Raw genomic sequence first — 16,330 nt, 5'->3', positions numbered from 1 at the left:
GGAAGCTCTGAGGCTTTAACCGTACCCCCTCCAATAAAGTGGTACAGTGTACCTGTTGAAGCCAGCTGTGTGGGCCACCTTATTTTAGAATTCCAGGGCGCCTAACCCAGGCATCTGGCTGCGATCTGATTGGCTGCTGCCGCGGGGCATAGTGAGTCCAAGTGAGCCCGAGGACTGGAGAGCCTTGCGCGTTGGGGAACCACCAATTCTCCCGGCCGCTGGCTCCGCTGGCTGTTGGTGCGCTCCAAGTTCCAAATTGCCCGCAACTTTCTGAGTAACTTCGCGCGAAGGTAAAATCCCTCGGCGCGTGTGTTCCCCCCCCCCTCATGAAGCGGACACTCACGCGTCTGCCCTCTGCCTGCCTGCCTGCCTCTGTGTGCTCTTCCTCCCTCCCTAGTTGAAAGATGGTGAAGCACAACAACGTCATCCCCAACGGCCACTTCCACAAGTACTGGGAGTCCCGAATCAAGACTTGGTTCGACCAGGTAAGCCCATGAACTGGCAGTCAATACAGCTGCAATACAGCCAGCCAGCCAGCAGCGATAAAGCACACAGCCCGCGGTCTCTACTACGGGAACAGTGCGGGATTAAGGCGGCGAACAGGTCTTTCGACGATGAAATAGGGACGCGGGACAGTCTAGATAGTTTAGCGCGATGGACATTGAGACCCGCTTCAGGACCGTGTGCTCGGCTAGTAGCCTACTGGCTGGCTGACTGCAAGAACGACGACATGGAGTAGAGGTGTACTGATGCGCGTTATCTTGACGACCCCGAACAGGCTTCCAAGAAGAAGACCCGTCGCCTGAGACGTAAGGCTAAGGCCGCTGCCATCGCCCCGCGTCCGGCCGCTGGTCTGCTGCGCCCCGCCGTGCACTGCCCCACGATCAAGTACGGCTCGAAGGTCCGTGCCGGCAAGGGCTTCACGCTCGAGGAGCTGAAGGAGGCTGGCATCAACCGCAAGCAGGCTCTGAGCATCGGCATCGCCGTGGACTTCCGCCGCACCAACAAGTCGGTGGAGTCGCTCCAGGCCAACGTGCACCGCCTCAAGGCCTACAAGGCCAAGCTCGTGGTGTTCCCGCGCAAGAGCAACAAGCCCAAGAACGGCGACTCGGCCGCCGAGGAGACCAAGAACGCCGTGCAGCACACGGGCCCGATCCTCCCGATCACGCGCTCGAGCGTCAAGTCGACCACGGCCGTCATCACGCCCGAGATGAAGGAGAAGAGCGTGTTCACGCAGCTGCGTGTGGCTCGCGCCGACAAGCGCATCTTCGGCAAGCAGGCCAAGCGTCTGGCTGACAAGAAGGAGAAGAAGTAAGTGTCGTTCGCGTCGACATTTACTGGCCAGCTCTCTTGATCGACCTGTCTCGTTGTTGAGAGGGACGGCGCTCCCGAAAGTCTTTTGCGGAAAATTGGAACACAATACATCGCGCATCAAAAAAACTGCTTTGGCTCGGTGTCGTACGCGTTCTTGAGTGTTGATTTGTTAAGTGTTCGATGATGCTAGTGCAACGTGTTGCATTCACGAAAACGCAGGTGCAACAAGCTGACAGGCTCCTGCCCTGGCAACATCTTGTTATGTAAGTCACGTAACATGTTCACTTCAAGCCGCACTCTGGTGCAAACAACCATCTAAATCTATCTGGCGCAGGGACAGCAGTTCAAACCCTGACGTCGGCATACGCTTCCGGTTCGGAGAGCAGCGGCTGCTTCTCTGGTTCGTCCGACAGCATTGAAATCGACTTGAGTTTGACCCGGCCTCCACCGACCTTGGTGTTTTCTGAAGTGTCCACCTTCTCTGGCAATACGCGAAGGAACGCCAGGACAAGCAGCTGACTGACAGCCGCGATCACCACGAGCAGCCAAAGATGGCTCCAGTCCACAACCTTCGTGGTCGGATCCGGAACGATGCCCAGCGCCGACACCAAGATAGAAGAGAGGACTCCAGACACGACGCCGCCGAAATCCATGAACGACAGGAACAGCGCGTACGTGAGCCCTTGAACTTCGGGGTCCGCCGGGCAGTAGTACGTAGCGACAACCAGAAGTTGAAGCAGTGCGAACTCGGAGGTGAAGGACGTGATGAACGACTCGGTCGTGCTGAACGTGCACACGGACACAGGAAGGTCAGCCACCGGTGGAGCCAGCAGCAGTCGCGGCAGACCCGCAACAACAGAGCTCACTGTCGACAGCAAGAAGACGCTGCGGACGTTCTTGTTGGTGCACCACTTGGCGTACGCCAAGCACGAGAGGAACCGCCCGACCATGCCAGCGAGGGACATGTACTGCAAGCACTCGCGCTGGTCTTTAAGCAGCGAGAACGAGTACTGATACCAGACCGTTCCGTCGTCCGGTAGTGCATTGCACAGGAAGAAGAAGAGCATGGGCGGGAGGACCGGCTTGATAAGCTCCACCTTGCGGTGCAGGTCGCGCTTGAACGGCTGCCACCAGGACGTCACCACACTGCCGCACGTAGTAGACGTCTGCACTGTGTCGTCCACCGCAGGACTGTCCGCTTCACTTTCAGTCCTGAAATCAGTATCGTACACCGGCGTCTCGTGCAGCCCCAGCAGACAGACCCCAGCGGCTGTGAGAGGCAGCAAACTGGTCCATCCGATGATCTCCTGGGGCGTGATGTTCTTGTCTCGGTACACTGGGATGCTGAGCGTGAGCGCCGCAATGGACGCAGCGTTCTTGACACCATTGGCCAGCGACTGCACGTGGGCGCTGCTCCTGCTGGTGGCGTCGCCCGCGGTGAGATTCACGAGGAAGATGCCGAGCATGAGCTGCGCGAAGGCCTCGGCCACGGCGTCCACCACCTTGACGACGAAGGCGCCGGCGATGGAGTGCACGTAGACGGCGGTGAGCACCAGCGACGAGGCTGCGACCACCTCGCACAGCAAGATGTAGGACTTGCGGCGGTACCCGAAGAGCGGCACGCTGTCGGACAGCAGCCCGTAGAGCGGCTTGAGGTTCCACGGGAAGAAAGAGACCGCATAGTAGAGCGACGTGGTGGCCGGCGGCATATGGATGACGTCGAAGAGCCACTCCCCGTACGCGGTGCCAGGGAGCGTCATGTAGACCGCGTGCAGGAAGTAGAGCGCTAGCAGCGCCACCGGCACCTTCATGGCTACAGCTCTCTCTCTCTCTCTCTCTTCCTCTCTGTGCGGCCGCATCTGATACATGACCTCTTCAACAGGACACATTAATAATGATTGATAAAGTGTTCTGAACGGTGTTTCCTCCGCTTTGATTGGCGAGGGGCTGTACGCTGTGTTGATTCGCTAAAACTCAAAGATCGCTTATTGACCAATGGACTACGTTATTGCGCCGTCACCAAGCGTTGCAGACACTTGACTATCGCCTGGCGGAGGACGCTCGAGCTCGACGACCATGGCGCGCGACGAGTTCAACATCGACGAGGCCGAGGACTTCGACGACGGCACGCGCGCCGTGCTGCACACGGAGGGTTCGGACTCGGATGGCGGCAACGAGGCGCAGGACGCGACGCGGCTGCGCTCGTCGCGCAAGCAGCGGCTGCAGGCGGAGCGCCAGGGCGGCAAGCAGCGCGAGCAGGCGTCGGCTCTGCGCGTCAAGAACTGGGACGCCGGGCTCATGGAGAGCGCCGAGTACGCGGGCAAAGTGGTGACGCGCAAGGACCTGCAGGAGGACGAGGCCATGGACTCGCCCGACGAGGACGCGATGGCCGACTGGTCGGACGCGGAGCCCTTCGGAGCCTCGGACGAGGAGGACAAGGCTGAGGAGGAGGAGGAGAGTGAGGAGGAGGACAGCGACGATGAGGACAAGAGCGCCGAGATGCTGATCCGCGGCTTCCAGAAGGAGGACTCGGCGCGGCTCATGGGCGCGCAGGACAGCAAGAAGGTCGTGGAGAAGGCCAAGCACGTGCGTCACCAGAAGCTGCTCTGGGAGCGCTGTCTCGAGGTGCAGATCTACACGAAGAGGCTGCTGACGTCGGCCAAGGATGCTGCGGCGCACGAGACGGACGGAGAGACGACAGACGAGGAGGCTGCGACCAAGACCAAACAGCAGGTGGTCCAGGAGCTCTACAAGAGCATTGAAGCCGTGTCGGCGCTGCAGGAGAAGCTCTGTAACGTCCCGGAGCTAACGGCTCCGTCCGCGGACTCCCCCACGAAGAAGCGCAAGCGCGCGTGCGACGAGCTGTGGCAGAAGATCACGGCCAGCAGCCGCACGATGCTGCCGCAGTACAACGACATTCTCAACACATACACGCGCAAGACCGACCTGGCGGCGGGTGGCAAGAACAGCCAGGCGAAGAAGTTCAAGGCGGTGAACCAGGATATCCTGGCTCAGGTCGAGTCCGTGCTGGTGGACCCGCAGCGAGTCAAGAGGAAAGCACACGCGCCGCTGGATGTACCCGAGTCCGAAGCCACTGAAGGTTCCGAAGACTTGCTGGACGAGCTCATGTACGACGACTCGGACTTCTACCAGCAGCTGCTGAAGGAGTTTATCGAGAGCGGCGGAGGTGGCGCTGGCCAGGACGCCATGGTGAGGCGCACGCACCGCAAGAAGAAGAAAATCGTCAACCGCAAGGCCAGCAAGGGCCGTCAGCTGCGCTACACGGTGCACCCCAAGCTGGAGAACTTCATGTTCCCGGAGCCGTACCCCAAGCCGGAGATGGACGTGGACGAGCTGTTTCGCTCGCTCTTCGGACAGGTTCGGCAGTAACTCGGCAGCTACGCTGTTGGCGATGAATAGATTGATTTTGGATCGTAAAGTGTTCTACTCTACTGCAAAGGCTGTAACGCGCAAAATTCTCTCCCTTCCGCCGATGGCGTTGCGTTGTGTTTAACGGAAGAATATCCTTCGTTTTCCTTATAGCACATCGTCCTCTTCTTCCTCCTCCTTCTCCCCTGTTAGATACACTTCCTTGATCTTCGCCAAGCTTGCTTCAATTTCCCGCAGCCGCAGTTCGTTGACTCCGTTAGCGCCGATCTTCTTCACGATGCCCACCAGCGTGATCGCTTTCTCGGCGACGTGCACCACGGCCAAAGCTCGGATTTTCTTGGCACGAGTTGCATTCTCCAATGACCGGAACTCCTCTTCTGCCAGGTCCATGGAGGCATCAGCCAGCGCCGTCGCCGAGTCGATCAGCGCAGTGCCACGCTCCTCGAAGCGCTCGGGGATGTTGAATTCGTGTAGCTGTCGCACTTCTGCCGCATACGAGCCGCTCTTAAATACTTTGTGTTTGAGCTTCACGGTGTCCTTCAGCAACTGCGTGAACTTGTCGATCAGCTCCGGTTTGCCCTTGGCAATCGCGCGCATGGTTGCGGGTGCGTTGAGAATTTGCGCGCGTTTTGCGATCAGTTGGCCAGCATCGCGTTCTAAGAACGAAAGCGCCCAGAGCCGCCCATAGGCCTTGCCGGCATCCAACCTTTCCTGGTCCGAGAAGTACCAATCGCGAGTGTCCTTGTTCTTGATGAGAAGACGTGACGACCAGGTCTGGACGGAGTCGGTTCCCAGCGCAAGTCCATACTCTTCCAGCTTCGGGCCAATTGTTTTGTAGAATGAGACTGCCTCTTCATCGGTGGAAAGCTTCGTTGACAGTAGCTCCGCCACCAATCGGTTGACCTCTTCACGGTTCTCAACCAGTTTCTTGTTGCTCTCCTTCCGCGCTTTCTTCTCAAGCTGCTCGATCATGCTCATACCACCAGGACCCTTGAACTGCTGAGACTCGTCACCGAAGATATCATCGATAGCGCTCTCCGCAGCAGCGAGCTCTTGGGCCATTTGGTCTTCAACTGACCGCGGTGGCATGCCATCTACGACACCACCACTGCTGCCGCGACCACGAGCACTGCTAGCTAAACCTCCACCGTTCGACACTGCATTCAACGAATACAGATACCAAGTGCGTCAGCTTTAGGTTTGAGTACAGTATGACAGCCATCTCATTCTACAGTACCTTGTTGAATAATTTGCTGGTGCTGCATGAGGATACTGAAAAGCTGCTCCATGGAGACAGGTCCCGTGGGGGAGGCTGGAGCTTGAGCAGGCGGCTGGTTCATACATAAAATACAACATGAAACTTAGTAACCTTGCACATTCGTACGAGCACGATAGTACGTTTAGCACTTACACCAGGGTCGTTAGGGGATACATCATCCGGGCGGTCGAGCAGATCAGGGTCCACTTCTTCTGCCTTCATCTTTAGCTTGATCTGCTCATCAGGCATGCCCATTTGCCGAAGTTTGAAATACTTGAGGAATTTCGCATCATCTTTTACAAGCAGTGGTTTGTAGGGAACGACGGGGGCGGACGCTGGCATTGAAGGCCAGCTAAATCCCCCGTTTGCTCCTTGAAGCGGAGACAGCGGCGACGAAGGATACCCGGTCGAGATTTGCAACGGCGGCTAGAGGCAAAAAGTTAAAAGGTCAGCTAACACAACCAACCAACCAACCATTCGAAGTGAACACTCTACGTACGCCAGGGTCATTCGGTGATACTTTGCTCGGCGTGTCCAGCAGAGTGGGGTCCACTCCGTCGGCCTCCATTTTCATCTTGATCTGGTCGACGGACATGTCCATGCTCTTTAGCTTGAAGTATTTCTTGAACGCGGGGTCTTCGGCCACAGTCAGCGGGATGTACGCGCCCTTCTCCGGCTAAACACCAACAAAAACATTAGTCCCAACGACTTACAGCCAATATCAAGGGCCATTCATCACGTACACCTCGGTCGTTCGGAGAGACTTCATCGGGCGTGTCCAGCAGTGACGGACTGACGCCATCTGCCTGCATCTTGGCCTTGATGTGGTCGAGGGGCATATCCAGGTTCTTCAACTTGAAGTACTTCTTGAACTCCGGGTCGTCCTTCACCAGCAGTGGCATGTAGACGCTTCTGGCCATCGGCATCATGGGCCCCACCTGCGGCTGAGCGTAGGCCACCGTCTGCGTCTTCTTCTCCAGTTCCATGAGCTTCTGCTGCAGGGCTTTGATCTCCTTCAGACTGGCGCCCGAGGCGCCTCTCTCTCGGGTCGCAGCGCCTCCTCCGTTCTTTTTGTCCGCCATGAGCTGCGAGATCTGGCGCTGCAGCTTGTCGATGGACGAGCTGGTGGTGACGGCGTCCGCCTTGGCCGCCAGCTCCAGCAGCTTCTTGATCTGGTTGGGCGTGAGGCCGGGGATGGCCACGCCTCTGCCGCCTCGGCCTGCAGACAGCGGGGCGTGGGCCACATCTTCACTCTCCGACTCGCTGTCGTCTTCCTCCTCCTCGCTCTCGCTCTCCTCCTCCTCCTGCTCGGCCGCCTCCCTCTCCATTCGCATCTTGATGCACAAGTTGCGGTGCGCGCTGGCGTGTCGCCGCTTGCAGATCTGCAGCAGACACGTGGTGGAGTATAGCCGGTTAGTTCGTTATAATAGCCGCAGTTCTTTGCCTTCTTATTGCATTGCGGCCACGCACTTCGCTGCAGTAGAAGGCCTTGCTGCAGATGGAGCAGCCCAGCGACGCGTTGGGCGTGGCGCAGTAGGCGCAGTCCTCGCCCGAGCCGCCCGCGAAGCCGCCCACCATGCTCGTGAGGCGGCTCATGAGCTCGTCGTCGCTGTCGCTGTCCGCCATGACTCCTCTGTGGCTCCTTCCTCACTTGATGGACTCGAGGCTTCTTGAGGTCTGGGCAGCGCTCGGCGCCGTTTCTCAGGTTCAATCTCGAGCCAAAAATAAGCCCATAGACGGGTCAGGTCGGAGCGCTTCGGCATCGAATCGGATGATGGCCCTACTCGGGGGCAGCACTATAGATGGCTCATGGATGGCTATGAGCATTGAGCACAATCGGCTCGGGGTGTCTTACGCTGCTGGGCGGCTCCTAATCTTCCGCATCATCTGGACGGATATATCCGTTGTGCCTACCTGCTGCCTGCTGCCTGCTGCCTGCAGTCGGGCAGCAGCTCGACGCGAACGAAACTGCGGAGCAGCAGGAGGCCTCTATACGCTCTGGTCTCGTAGGCTAATTCCGCCTGCTGGCTGCACTGCAACTGCTGTCTACCAGAGCGTCGGATCAGATCGCCTGACCGGGGAGAACGCTTCAACTTGCAGTGAGCGGTCAACAAGATCAACAAGATATATTGCGCGTTCTAGTCGAACTTTCCGAAGTCGATTGATTGAATCGACCGACAGCAAACTGCCCGAGATTTTGATTTGACTTGAGTTTACTGTGTACGCAATAAAGTACGAAATAAGAAGTCGCTCAGGCCGTCTCGGTCGATTCCAAAAGACTTGAAATTTGTATTCAGCGATTTCAACCCATATGGTAAACCGACCCGAATCGGCAATATTGGCCAGAATTCACAATAATAGCGGTGAAGCAGGTTTTGCTTGTCATAGTCATGGCGTGAGTATTGAATAAATATGCCAGGGAGCTTCCGCGCATTCTTCGATCGAACGCAGCGCGCTGCTGCCGTTTATAAAGATAGGGAGCTGCCTTGAGGCGTTTAGGCCGCGACTCGAGAGGCCCGGGACAGTCGGCGCTGCGAGAGCATGCGCACCATGTCGGGCGACTTGTCGGTCTCGCTCATGTTGAGCAGGTAGTCGGCCCCCACCTGCTCGCCCGTCGCGAAGCCCGAGAAGCGCTGGAACAGCTCGCAGATGGTGGCGTGGCCGTTGGCCTCGGCGATCATCATGGCGTCGCTGTCGTTCTTGGTGCGCTTCTCCGGGTCGGCGTCGTGGCGCAGCAGGTACTCGGAGATGGCCAGCGAGCCGAGCTTGGCCGCGAAGTGCAGCGGCGTGATGCCGCTCGCGGTCATGACGTTCACGTTCGCGCCGCTGTCGACCAGCAGCGCCACGATCTCGAGGTTCTGCGACACGATGGCGGCGTGGAGCGGGTACGTGCCGCGCTTGCTGCAGACCGACACGGTGGCGCCTGCGTCGAGCAGAAGCTTCACGACGTCGACGCATCCGTTGCGGCACGCGGCAATGAGCGGGGTCACGCCGGCGTCGTTGGCCATGTTGACGTCTGCGCCTTCGTCCAGCAGCAGCGCCACAATGTCCGTCCGGCCCATGCGCGCCGCAATGTGCAGGCACGAGGACCCGTCCGCCATGGCCGTGTTGGCGTCGGCGTAGTTGAACAGGATGAGCTGCACGGCGTACGTGTGGCCGATGCGGCACGCCACGTACAGGCAGATCTCCCAGCGGCGGGCCTCCGTGAGGTCGGGCGAGTTGAGCTCGTCGATATCGACCGCGAACTGACTAAGCACGTGCTCGCAGAACTCCTCCATGAACGAGTGCATGGTGTGCACGCGCACAGTCTTGACCTGCAAGGACGGCAGCGTGACGCGCTCCGTCTCCGTGGTGTCGTCCTCTTCAGGCGTCTCTTCCTTTCGAGACGCGACTGCGCGTGGGGTGGCGAGGCGAACCTCGCTGACTTCCGACTCGCTATCGCGGTAGTCGCCGTCGTCGTCGTGTTCCTCTTCTTGGTTGAGCATCTGCTCAGCGCACTGCTGTCTCCAGCCATCGAGCGCCAGCGGGCGGTGCAGTGCGGCCGACGCGCCGGCCGGGAAGTGCTCCGCCGCGCCGAGGAAGTTGGCGTACGCCTTGAGCACGAAGCAGCTGTCGTCCTGCAGCTTCTCACGCAGCGTGGCGCCGCCGAAGCTGCTGAAGAACTCGTGCAGCAGCACGATAAACGCCGCGAGAGCGTCGCGCCGCTCGTTGACTGCGGCGTGGTCGAGTCCCGTGAACTTGGAGCGCAGCGAGCGGCGCGACGGGAACGGGAACGAGTGCAGCATCGGGTACAGCGCGTCGAACTCGCAGCGGTCCTCGGCGCAGCGGCACTTGTGCTTCGCGCTGAGCGTCAAGTGGTGGCGGTGGTTCGTCGGTTCGTCCACGCGCTCGCGCAGCGTCTTCCAGAGGCGGCGGAACTGCGAGTACGAGCGCAGCGTGGTGCACACGCCGTTGGGCGAGAGCGAGGCCGGCGCCGCCGCACGCGCGTCGTTCTTGGAGAGTTTGATGGCGAAGAAGACCTTGCCGTCCGTGACCTGGTAGCCGGGCACGGCCACGTCGTACTTGTCGATCCAGCTCATGGCGGCTCTGCGTCTTGTTGGCGAGTGCCGGTCGGGGACGTTGGCTGGCTTCTGGAGGTGGAAAGCCGTTCGGAAGTTCGGTGGCGAGATAGATGTCGATAGGCTTTCGACAATCAGAGATATCTCGGCGCTATTAGTAGCGGATGGATAGATACCCCTCTACTCCGAGAATAGAGGTTCAAGTGTACGAGTCCGCTGCGCGCAGCACGACTACGTGGATCTTTCTGCGCGGCGGCAAAATGCAGATTGGCGCTCGCCCGTGCACGGCGGAGCTCAGCTGGCACCAGGCCGCGCCCCGGCCGGTGCATCGAGCAGCTCGGCGCCCCTCGTCGTAATGTTGGACCGGCGCTCTGGTGTCACACCCCTTCAAGGCGCTGGCCAATGGGGGCTCAGTCCCCCCTTTCACAATTCCACGCAAAAAATAAGCGGACGAAAGCGCACCGGCTCTGTCGACGCCCGTGCAAGTGATACTTGGCCGAGGCTGGTCGGCCTTGGGCTCCGCTGTTACCGTAATTTAGATCTCATACTACATATAGCTGATTATTGAAGTTGTCGTGTTGCAAAGTGCACACGAGATGTACATGTACCGACGATTTTATGTTCGTATTCTGAAGTGCATCATGCAAAGTGGTATTTACCGGTACCCTTAAACACTGCTGTCTAGATCTATCTACTCCACGGCAGCTAGCGCACCCGGTTTCGACCTTGTCGATAATTAGATCGCGCTGGTTCAGCCAGTTGTAGACCTGTCGCTTTTTGGCTTTTAATTGGGCTGCCGTGAGCGAAGGGTAGAAGTAGTTGACTGTGTCGCGCATTTTCTCCTTAGTAACGACTGCGTCGTAGGACTCGATCACGCTGAGCTTGTGTTGAAAGGAGACAGCAACACGCTTAAACCGCTTCGGCAGCTTTCCTGTTCCTGTTGTGCGTGTCCGCCCTCCCTGCTGACCTGAAGAGCGGGACATCACTTTCCGCGGACTTGGCGTGCGCTCCATGGTTGTTCTCTTGCAATGACTGGCCCTCTTTTGCTGCATTTGCTCAATTTATACCCTACGTATTATGAGAACTCAACTGACGAGCTGGGTAAATGGCGCGATATCATTGGCTAATGCCTAGTATGAAGTAAGAGATCTGTCTGTGGTATGAGATCTAAAATACGGTACTACGAAGCACAAACCCTCGGTCAGACTGTGCGGCCCAGGACCATGATGGCCGGGGCCGCAAGCGTGCAATTGAGCCGACTGTGCAATGCGGGAGCGCTGCTGAAAACTGGCCGCTCGTCCGGAGCGCTACGGCTTTCTAGGCCCGGCGGGCTGGCGACGCGCAGCTGAAGTTGAGGCCCGACCGCATGGCCGTTGGTTGGCCAAAGGAGTGCTGGCCGACGGAGTTGGCTCTCATCTCGATGATGCCAGCCCCACACCCAACGAGGAACGGACAGCGTTGAAGCAAACAGTTTGGGGGCGACACGCGCTCGTTAGCAACGGAAAGCACTATCTTTTTCGTTTCGGAGGAACACGCAGCTTCTCAGCGACTTTGTGCGCTGCTTGGTGCGAGCACCGCGCTGCTTCTGCGTGCCGACCGCAGGTTGATCGTCTGCCAGACAGCCGATGGATTTTCGCAGCCCCAGCCGACGAATGTGTCAGCGTACGGTCAGCTCTGTTGAAGCGGGCGAATTCGGTGAAGTTGAGGGTGGGCCGTCAGAGCCTCAAGTCCAGCGGCGAGGCCTCCAGATCCGTCCGCTGCACCGCGTTGAGCTCCGGCGCCAGACACTGCGCCTGCAGCAACTGCAGCGGGTCGAAGCGCTTCTCGACGCGGTGCTGCCGGTGCGCGCTCCACGGGTGATCGCAGTTGCAGACCCACGGACTGTAGAGACGCAAACCGCATCAAATCGTAAGGTGGATTTTTGATGAACAACATCCCAAGCAAATGTACGCGTGCGCGACTTGCAAAAAACTTGGCCTGGCGTACGCACCTGTCAAATCCGGAGCAGCCGCACTTGAGCTTCTTGCAGACGAACGGCTTGGCGCCCGGGTCGTGATCCGTGTGCCTATGTTTGCAGCGGCATCGTAGGATCCAGGCTCCCTCCGCCACAACGTAGAAAAAGCTTTTGCACGCGCACTTGGACGAAGTGCACGCAAAGGCACGGAACCCAGCGGGCGACCTCACGCGTGGATCTGCGGCGCTGCTCGGGTGCTCCTTGTAGCGGTGTCCACTGCGTAGATTTTTTGTTTGTTTGTTTTAGTAAAAGACGCACACGAGGTTAGTATCCACAAGTCACGAACCCTTGAGTAAAGATCAGCGGACAATACGAAAAAATACCAAAGACAGCGACTCTCTTCGCGCACTGGGATGCACTCGCGCTTGCATGTGTCACAGGTCCACTGGATCACAGTCTTCGTGTAGCTCTTGAGCTTCATTGGGAACGGGGCTGCGACTGGCATCGGAGCTTTTGTCACCAATCGAGAGAACTCTTTCTTGAGTTCCGCCACCGAGACGTCCTCTTGGTTGCAAGTTGCCTGGACGGTTGAAGCCGCAGCAGCTGGTGCATTTGTGCCTTCAACAGCTTCGGGCTCGGCACGTTTTAGTTGATGCAGACGCTGCTCAGGCCGCTTCGGTACGAGCTGCTGACTCAGCTTCGCTTCTTCCTGCTGATTCGGCGTCAGATCCTCCAGCGTCGCGGCGATGCGACTTGACTTGGACCGCCTCCTGCCGCTGGATCGTAGCTTGCTCTTGAGAAGCTGCAAGGACTGGGCTCGCGCGGCAGGGCTCTGCTCCATCGTCGTCCCAATGCGTTCTTGCATCAATTTGACAGTCGCGTCTTTTCGACTCCTCAACCGTTTGGGGATCCGATGCCACGATCGACATGCTGTGTCCTGATTGCTGCGGCTTCTGTGATGCTTCTTCACACAGCCGAGGCGCTCGCTTGCAACGCTGGGTCGTACTTTGATGGCGTCAAGTGTTCGCGATGCCCAGGAGGAAGGTTTGGAGCTGCACCGGGTCTCACCTCGTCGGCATGCTCTGGTTTGTGTAATGCGGGCTTCTTCTGCCCGGAAGGGTCAACTTCACCGCAAGAGAAGCCTTGCGGCACCTCCGTCTTCTATTGCCCCGCTGGCAGCGCCGAGCGGCGCAAGGTAGATGAAGGATACTACACGATCAAATTCCCAACCGACCAGAGTAATCTGCCCATGATCGACAGCTCGCTCGGCGGTGCTGGACGGCAAATACGCTGCGAGAAGGGATACTACTGCGTCTTCGGCATCCGACGGGTTTGCCCAGCTGGGGTATATGGAGATTCAACGAAAATGACCTCCCCGACTTGCTCTGCACCTTGCCCGAAAGGTTCGTACTGCCCGGAAGCTACAAACGTGCCGACACTGTGTCCGGCTGGAACGTTCGGAGGTGAAGTCGGTCTGAAGGATGCTCGCTGCAGCGGTCTCTGTCCGATCGGGCACTACTGGTACGTTGAACCGCTGTCATTGATGTCGTTTGTTCTACCTTTGACGTGGTTCGTTGCAGTGAGATCGGGACTATTACCCCCGCACCGTGTCCTACAGGCACGTATGGAGCTGTGCAGGGCCTCGTTAGCTCAGCGTGTTCGAGCGCGTGTACGTTAGTCGGTGGTGTATTATCGTGTCTTCCATCCTCTTGTCCCGCAGGATACTATTGCGCTTTGGCGACAACAGTTCCGCTGGAATGTGGATCCGTAGGAATGTTTAGCCCCAAGGGCTCGTCGGCACCGACCGCGGCAACGATAGGCTACTACACAACTTGGAAAAAATACTCGGGAACGTCCGTGACCGGGGAACAGCTAGCACTGCAGTACGTCGAAGGCTACAAGCTCGCGATCCAGAACCAAACGACTCGATCAGATCAACGCATTTGCGAGAAAGGCTCGTACTGTATTTCTGGCGTGAAAAGGCTTTGTCCGGCTGGAACGTATGGCAGCAGCGAAGGCTTGTCGACCGCTGCTTGCACTGCACCGTGCCCTGCCGGATACTATTGGTACGGATATCATTGTGTCAAAGCACCCGACAAGCCCGCAAGCTGACGTTTCTTCATGTTTGAATCTCCAGCCCGAAAGGAACAGCAAACTACACGCAAAATCCCTGCACGTCTCGGACATCATTCTGTCGTCAAGGCTCCTCCGTACCAATTGCTGTCGACACCGGCTACTACACTGTGGCCACGCAAGCAGGACTTCGTACCGACGAGATCGTTTGCCCCGCTGGAAGCTACTGCATCGGTGGTGTTCAATATCTTTGCCCTGAACGAACGTACGGGGCCACCATCGGTCTTGCGTCGACAGCTTGTTCTGGTAAATGCCAAGCCGGGTACTTGTGTCCGCGAAACTCGACGTCCGCAACGGAGACATCGTGTCCGGTTGGAAGCTACTGCATTGGTGGCATACAGTACCTCTGTCCTGAAGGAACGTTTGGGGCCACAACCGCTCTCGCTTCGAAAGCTTGCTCTGGCAAATGCCAAGACGGATATGACTGCCCTCGAGGCTCTACGTCTCCCACACCGGCATTGTGTCCCGCTGGATCGTATTCATGGAATGGCAGCTTGTGTGTACCATGCTACCCTGGCTACTGGTGTGATGTCGCCCTTTGCAGTGTAGCCAACAGTTTCTGCTCGCTATTACCATCAGCAGCCCAGCAATTGCAGTAGAAGTAAACGCCACGCCAAACCTTATGAAATCCTTACCATTTGCGGCACACTATAACGCCTAAAAGCTCTTGAAAGTGTGCTCCTCCGGCTTGATGCGCCACGTCGTGTACTGCCGTAGCTCCTGGATAAAAGCCTCAGAAGGCTGCTCTCTTGACTTGGGCATCGCTGCGAGGTCGAACTCCGAGAGCTCACCGATGTAAAACTGCTTGAGGTAGCGGAAAGACTGGCGACTTGCGTGGTAGATCTCAAACATGACGGTCGAATCGACATTCATGGCCTCCTGAGCGATCAATTCGGAGCCACCTGGGTGCTCTGGGATCCATCGTGTAATATCCAACACCATGCCTTGCATGACGAGCCACACCTCGCCCGATTCATTGCGGCGGACGACCTCCTCCCAGCGAATAGCGTCCTTGCGCACGCGGGTCTCGAACTCTCCAAGGCGTCTCTGGCACACTTCCTGCAAGCCAATGCACCCCACCGTAACTGCAGCAGCTAGCAGATCTTCCGTGACTGCAGGATCAAACTGGAACTCGGTGCTGTCGTTGCGCGCTTCGTGCTCGAGGTACAGCAAGACACGGTCGAACGTGCAGCAGTCCACGTCAACCTCGATGGTTGTAGAGGCGTCCTTGTGCACACCCCTGCCTGAGAGCACAGCCGACGACAGTTTAATACACGGGAACAACAGCTTCTTCTTGACTGGGAATTCTTCTTCATCGTTTGTGAGGACCGTGACGACGTCGGATCTCATCGACGCCAAACCGGCATCGCTAACCACTGTAGCATTCCGCAGCTCAAACACCGATGATGCTCCCCCCTCCGACGATACAAACACCTGAACGTCTTCGTCCACGCGACCACGGAAGGAATCGGGCATCGTGAACTCCGTCTCGTCCTCATCCTCCGCGTCGATCTCCAGCACGCGGACGAAATAGTTGCGGCTGTCCTTGTATGGCATAACGATCCGCTCGTGCTCCGTCAGCACCCGCTGCCACGTAAACTTGGCGAACGCCGACGCAAACTCCTTGGCATCCGTGACTATCGGGGCATGAGGCGGCTGCACAGCAGCAGCAGTCGACTCTTCCTCCTCTTCGTCACTATCACTATCGTCCTCCTGCTCTATCAGTGGTCGGATCTCAACTGCAACAGCGTTCACAATAGGCACTCTGTCCGTGAAGAGCGTCCACTTCTCCGTCTGGAACTCGCAGAGCTCCAGGTTGATCATCTGCAGCTGTGACAGGGCGATGGAGCCTCGAGCCACGGCCTCGTGCGGACGCGCAGCCACCACGAACTGCGCGTGCAGTCGCGGGTGGATCTGGGCCGCTCCGTCGGGCCCCGCAGCAGCGGCGGGGAAGTCGTCCGGGTGCAGTAGCGCGCAGTGACGCAGCGCTGACAGCTGGTCGCCAGCCAGCTCCAGGCCGTCCAGCTCCTCCACGCGCAGCGAGCGCGTCCAGGCGGCGGCTACGTCCGTGGCCCCTTGCTGCTGCTGCTTGAGACGGAGCGCAGCCGCCATGGCCGGCGCGCGGATGTCGCCCGCTGGGTTGTTGTTGGCGTTCCACGGCATCGGCTCGGCGTCTGCTCTTCTGGTGGTCAGGTACGACACGGTCGGTCGGTTGTGTGCGGC

At 58.4% G+C, this 16,330-nt stretch overlaps 7 protein-coding genes across 7 annotated transcripts; 3 read left to right on the top strand and 4 right to left on the bottom strand.

The window, feature by feature from the left end:
• Positions 1–262: 262 nt before the first annotated feature.
• PHYSODRAFT_356191 (hypothetical protein) lies at positions 263–1,457 on the top strand. The gene is made up of 3 exons (XM_009540559.1): positions 263–290; positions 398–485; positions 779–1,457. Exons 2-3 carry the CDS (start codon positions 405–407, stop codon positions 1,313–1,315), a joined length of 618 nt encoding a protein of 205 aa, XP_009538854.1. The 5' UTR covers positions 263–290; positions 398–404; the 3' UTR covers positions 1,316–1,457.
• Positions 1,458–1,658: 201 nt separating this feature from the next.
• On the bottom strand, positions 1,659–3,125 carry PHYSODRAFT_532626 (hypothetical protein; the record flags this gene model as incomplete). Its single annotated transcript, XM_009540558.1, has 1 exon — positions 1,659–3,125. The coding sequence occupies one exon, from the start codon at positions 3,123–3,125 to the stop codon at positions 1,659–1,661; it is 1,467 nt and encodes a 488-aa protein (XP_009538853.1).
• Positions 3,126–3,390: 265 nt separating this feature from the next.
• Positions 3,391–4,704, top strand: PHYSODRAFT_566444 (hypothetical protein; the record flags this gene model as incomplete). The annotated part of the gene is made up of 1 exon (XM_009540557.1): positions 3,391–4,704. The coding sequence occupies one exon, from the start codon at positions 3,391–3,393 to the stop codon at positions 4,702–4,704; it is 1,314 nt and encodes a 437-aa protein (XP_009538852.1).
• Positions 4,705–4,851: 147 nt separating this feature from the next.
• PHYSODRAFT_362528 (hypothetical protein) lies at positions 4,852–7,588 on the bottom strand (the record flags this gene model as incomplete). The annotated part of the gene is made up of 6 exons (XM_009540556.1): positions 4,852–5,861; positions 5,942–6,035; positions 6,116–6,388; positions 6,462–6,638; positions 6,676–7,344; positions 7,433–7,588. The coding sequence occupies 6 exons, from the start codon at positions 7,586–7,588 to the stop codon at positions 4,852–4,854; spliced, it is 2,379 nt and encodes a 792-aa protein (XP_009538851.1).
• Positions 7,589–11,735: 4,147 nt separating this feature from the next.
• Positions 11,736–12,455, bottom strand: PHYSODRAFT_320074 (hypothetical protein; the record flags this gene model as incomplete). Its single annotated transcript, XM_009540555.1, has 3 exons — positions 11,736–11,901; positions 12,011–12,250; positions 12,358–12,455. The coding sequence occupies 3 exons, from the start codon at positions 12,453–12,455 to the stop codon at positions 11,736–11,738; spliced, it is 504 nt and encodes a 167-aa protein (XP_009538850.1).
• A 420-nt stretch (positions 12,456–12,875) lies between these two features.
• PHYSODRAFT_533001 (hypothetical protein) lies at positions 12,876–14,706 on the top strand (the record flags this gene model as incomplete). The annotated part of the gene is made up of 3 exons (XM_009540554.1): positions 12,876–13,495; positions 13,555–14,040; positions 14,112–14,706. Coding segments are annotated over 3 exons (1,701 nt in total), but the record flags the coding sequence as incomplete, so codon positions are not given.
• Positions 14,707–14,764: 58 nt separating this feature from the next.
• On the bottom strand, positions 14,765–16,270 carry PHYSODRAFT_320055 (hypothetical protein; the record flags this gene model as incomplete). Its single annotated transcript, XM_009540553.1, has 1 exon — positions 14,765–16,270. One exon carries the CDS (start codon positions 16,268–16,270, stop codon positions 14,765–14,767), a length of 1,506 nt encoding a protein of 501 aa, XP_009538848.1.
• Between the last annotated feature and the right edge of the window lie 60 nt (positions 16,271–16,330).

This window comes from Phytophthora sojae, assembly GCF_000149755.1.
Source record: "Phytophthora sojae unplaced genomic scaffold PHYSOscaffold_15, whole genome shotgun sequence".
In the NCBI taxonomy this organism is placed as follows: Eukaryota; Oomycota; class Peronosporomycetes; order Peronosporales; family Peronosporaceae; genus Phytophthora; species Phytophthora sojae.
Note: the sequence above shows the minus strand (reverse complement) of the source record. Positions and strands in the feature narration are given on the sequence as shown.

Bases quoted from the DNA above. Each gene is read 5' to 3' on its own strand.
- PHYSODRAFT_356191 (XM_009540559.1), top strand. From the start codon at position 405: ATGGTGAAGCACAACAACGTCATCCCCAACGGCCACTTCCACAAGTAC. The intron at 486-778 runs GTAAGCCCATGA...GACCCCGAACAG, and splicing joins TCAAGACTTGGTTCGACCAG to GCTTCCAAGAAGAAGACCCG.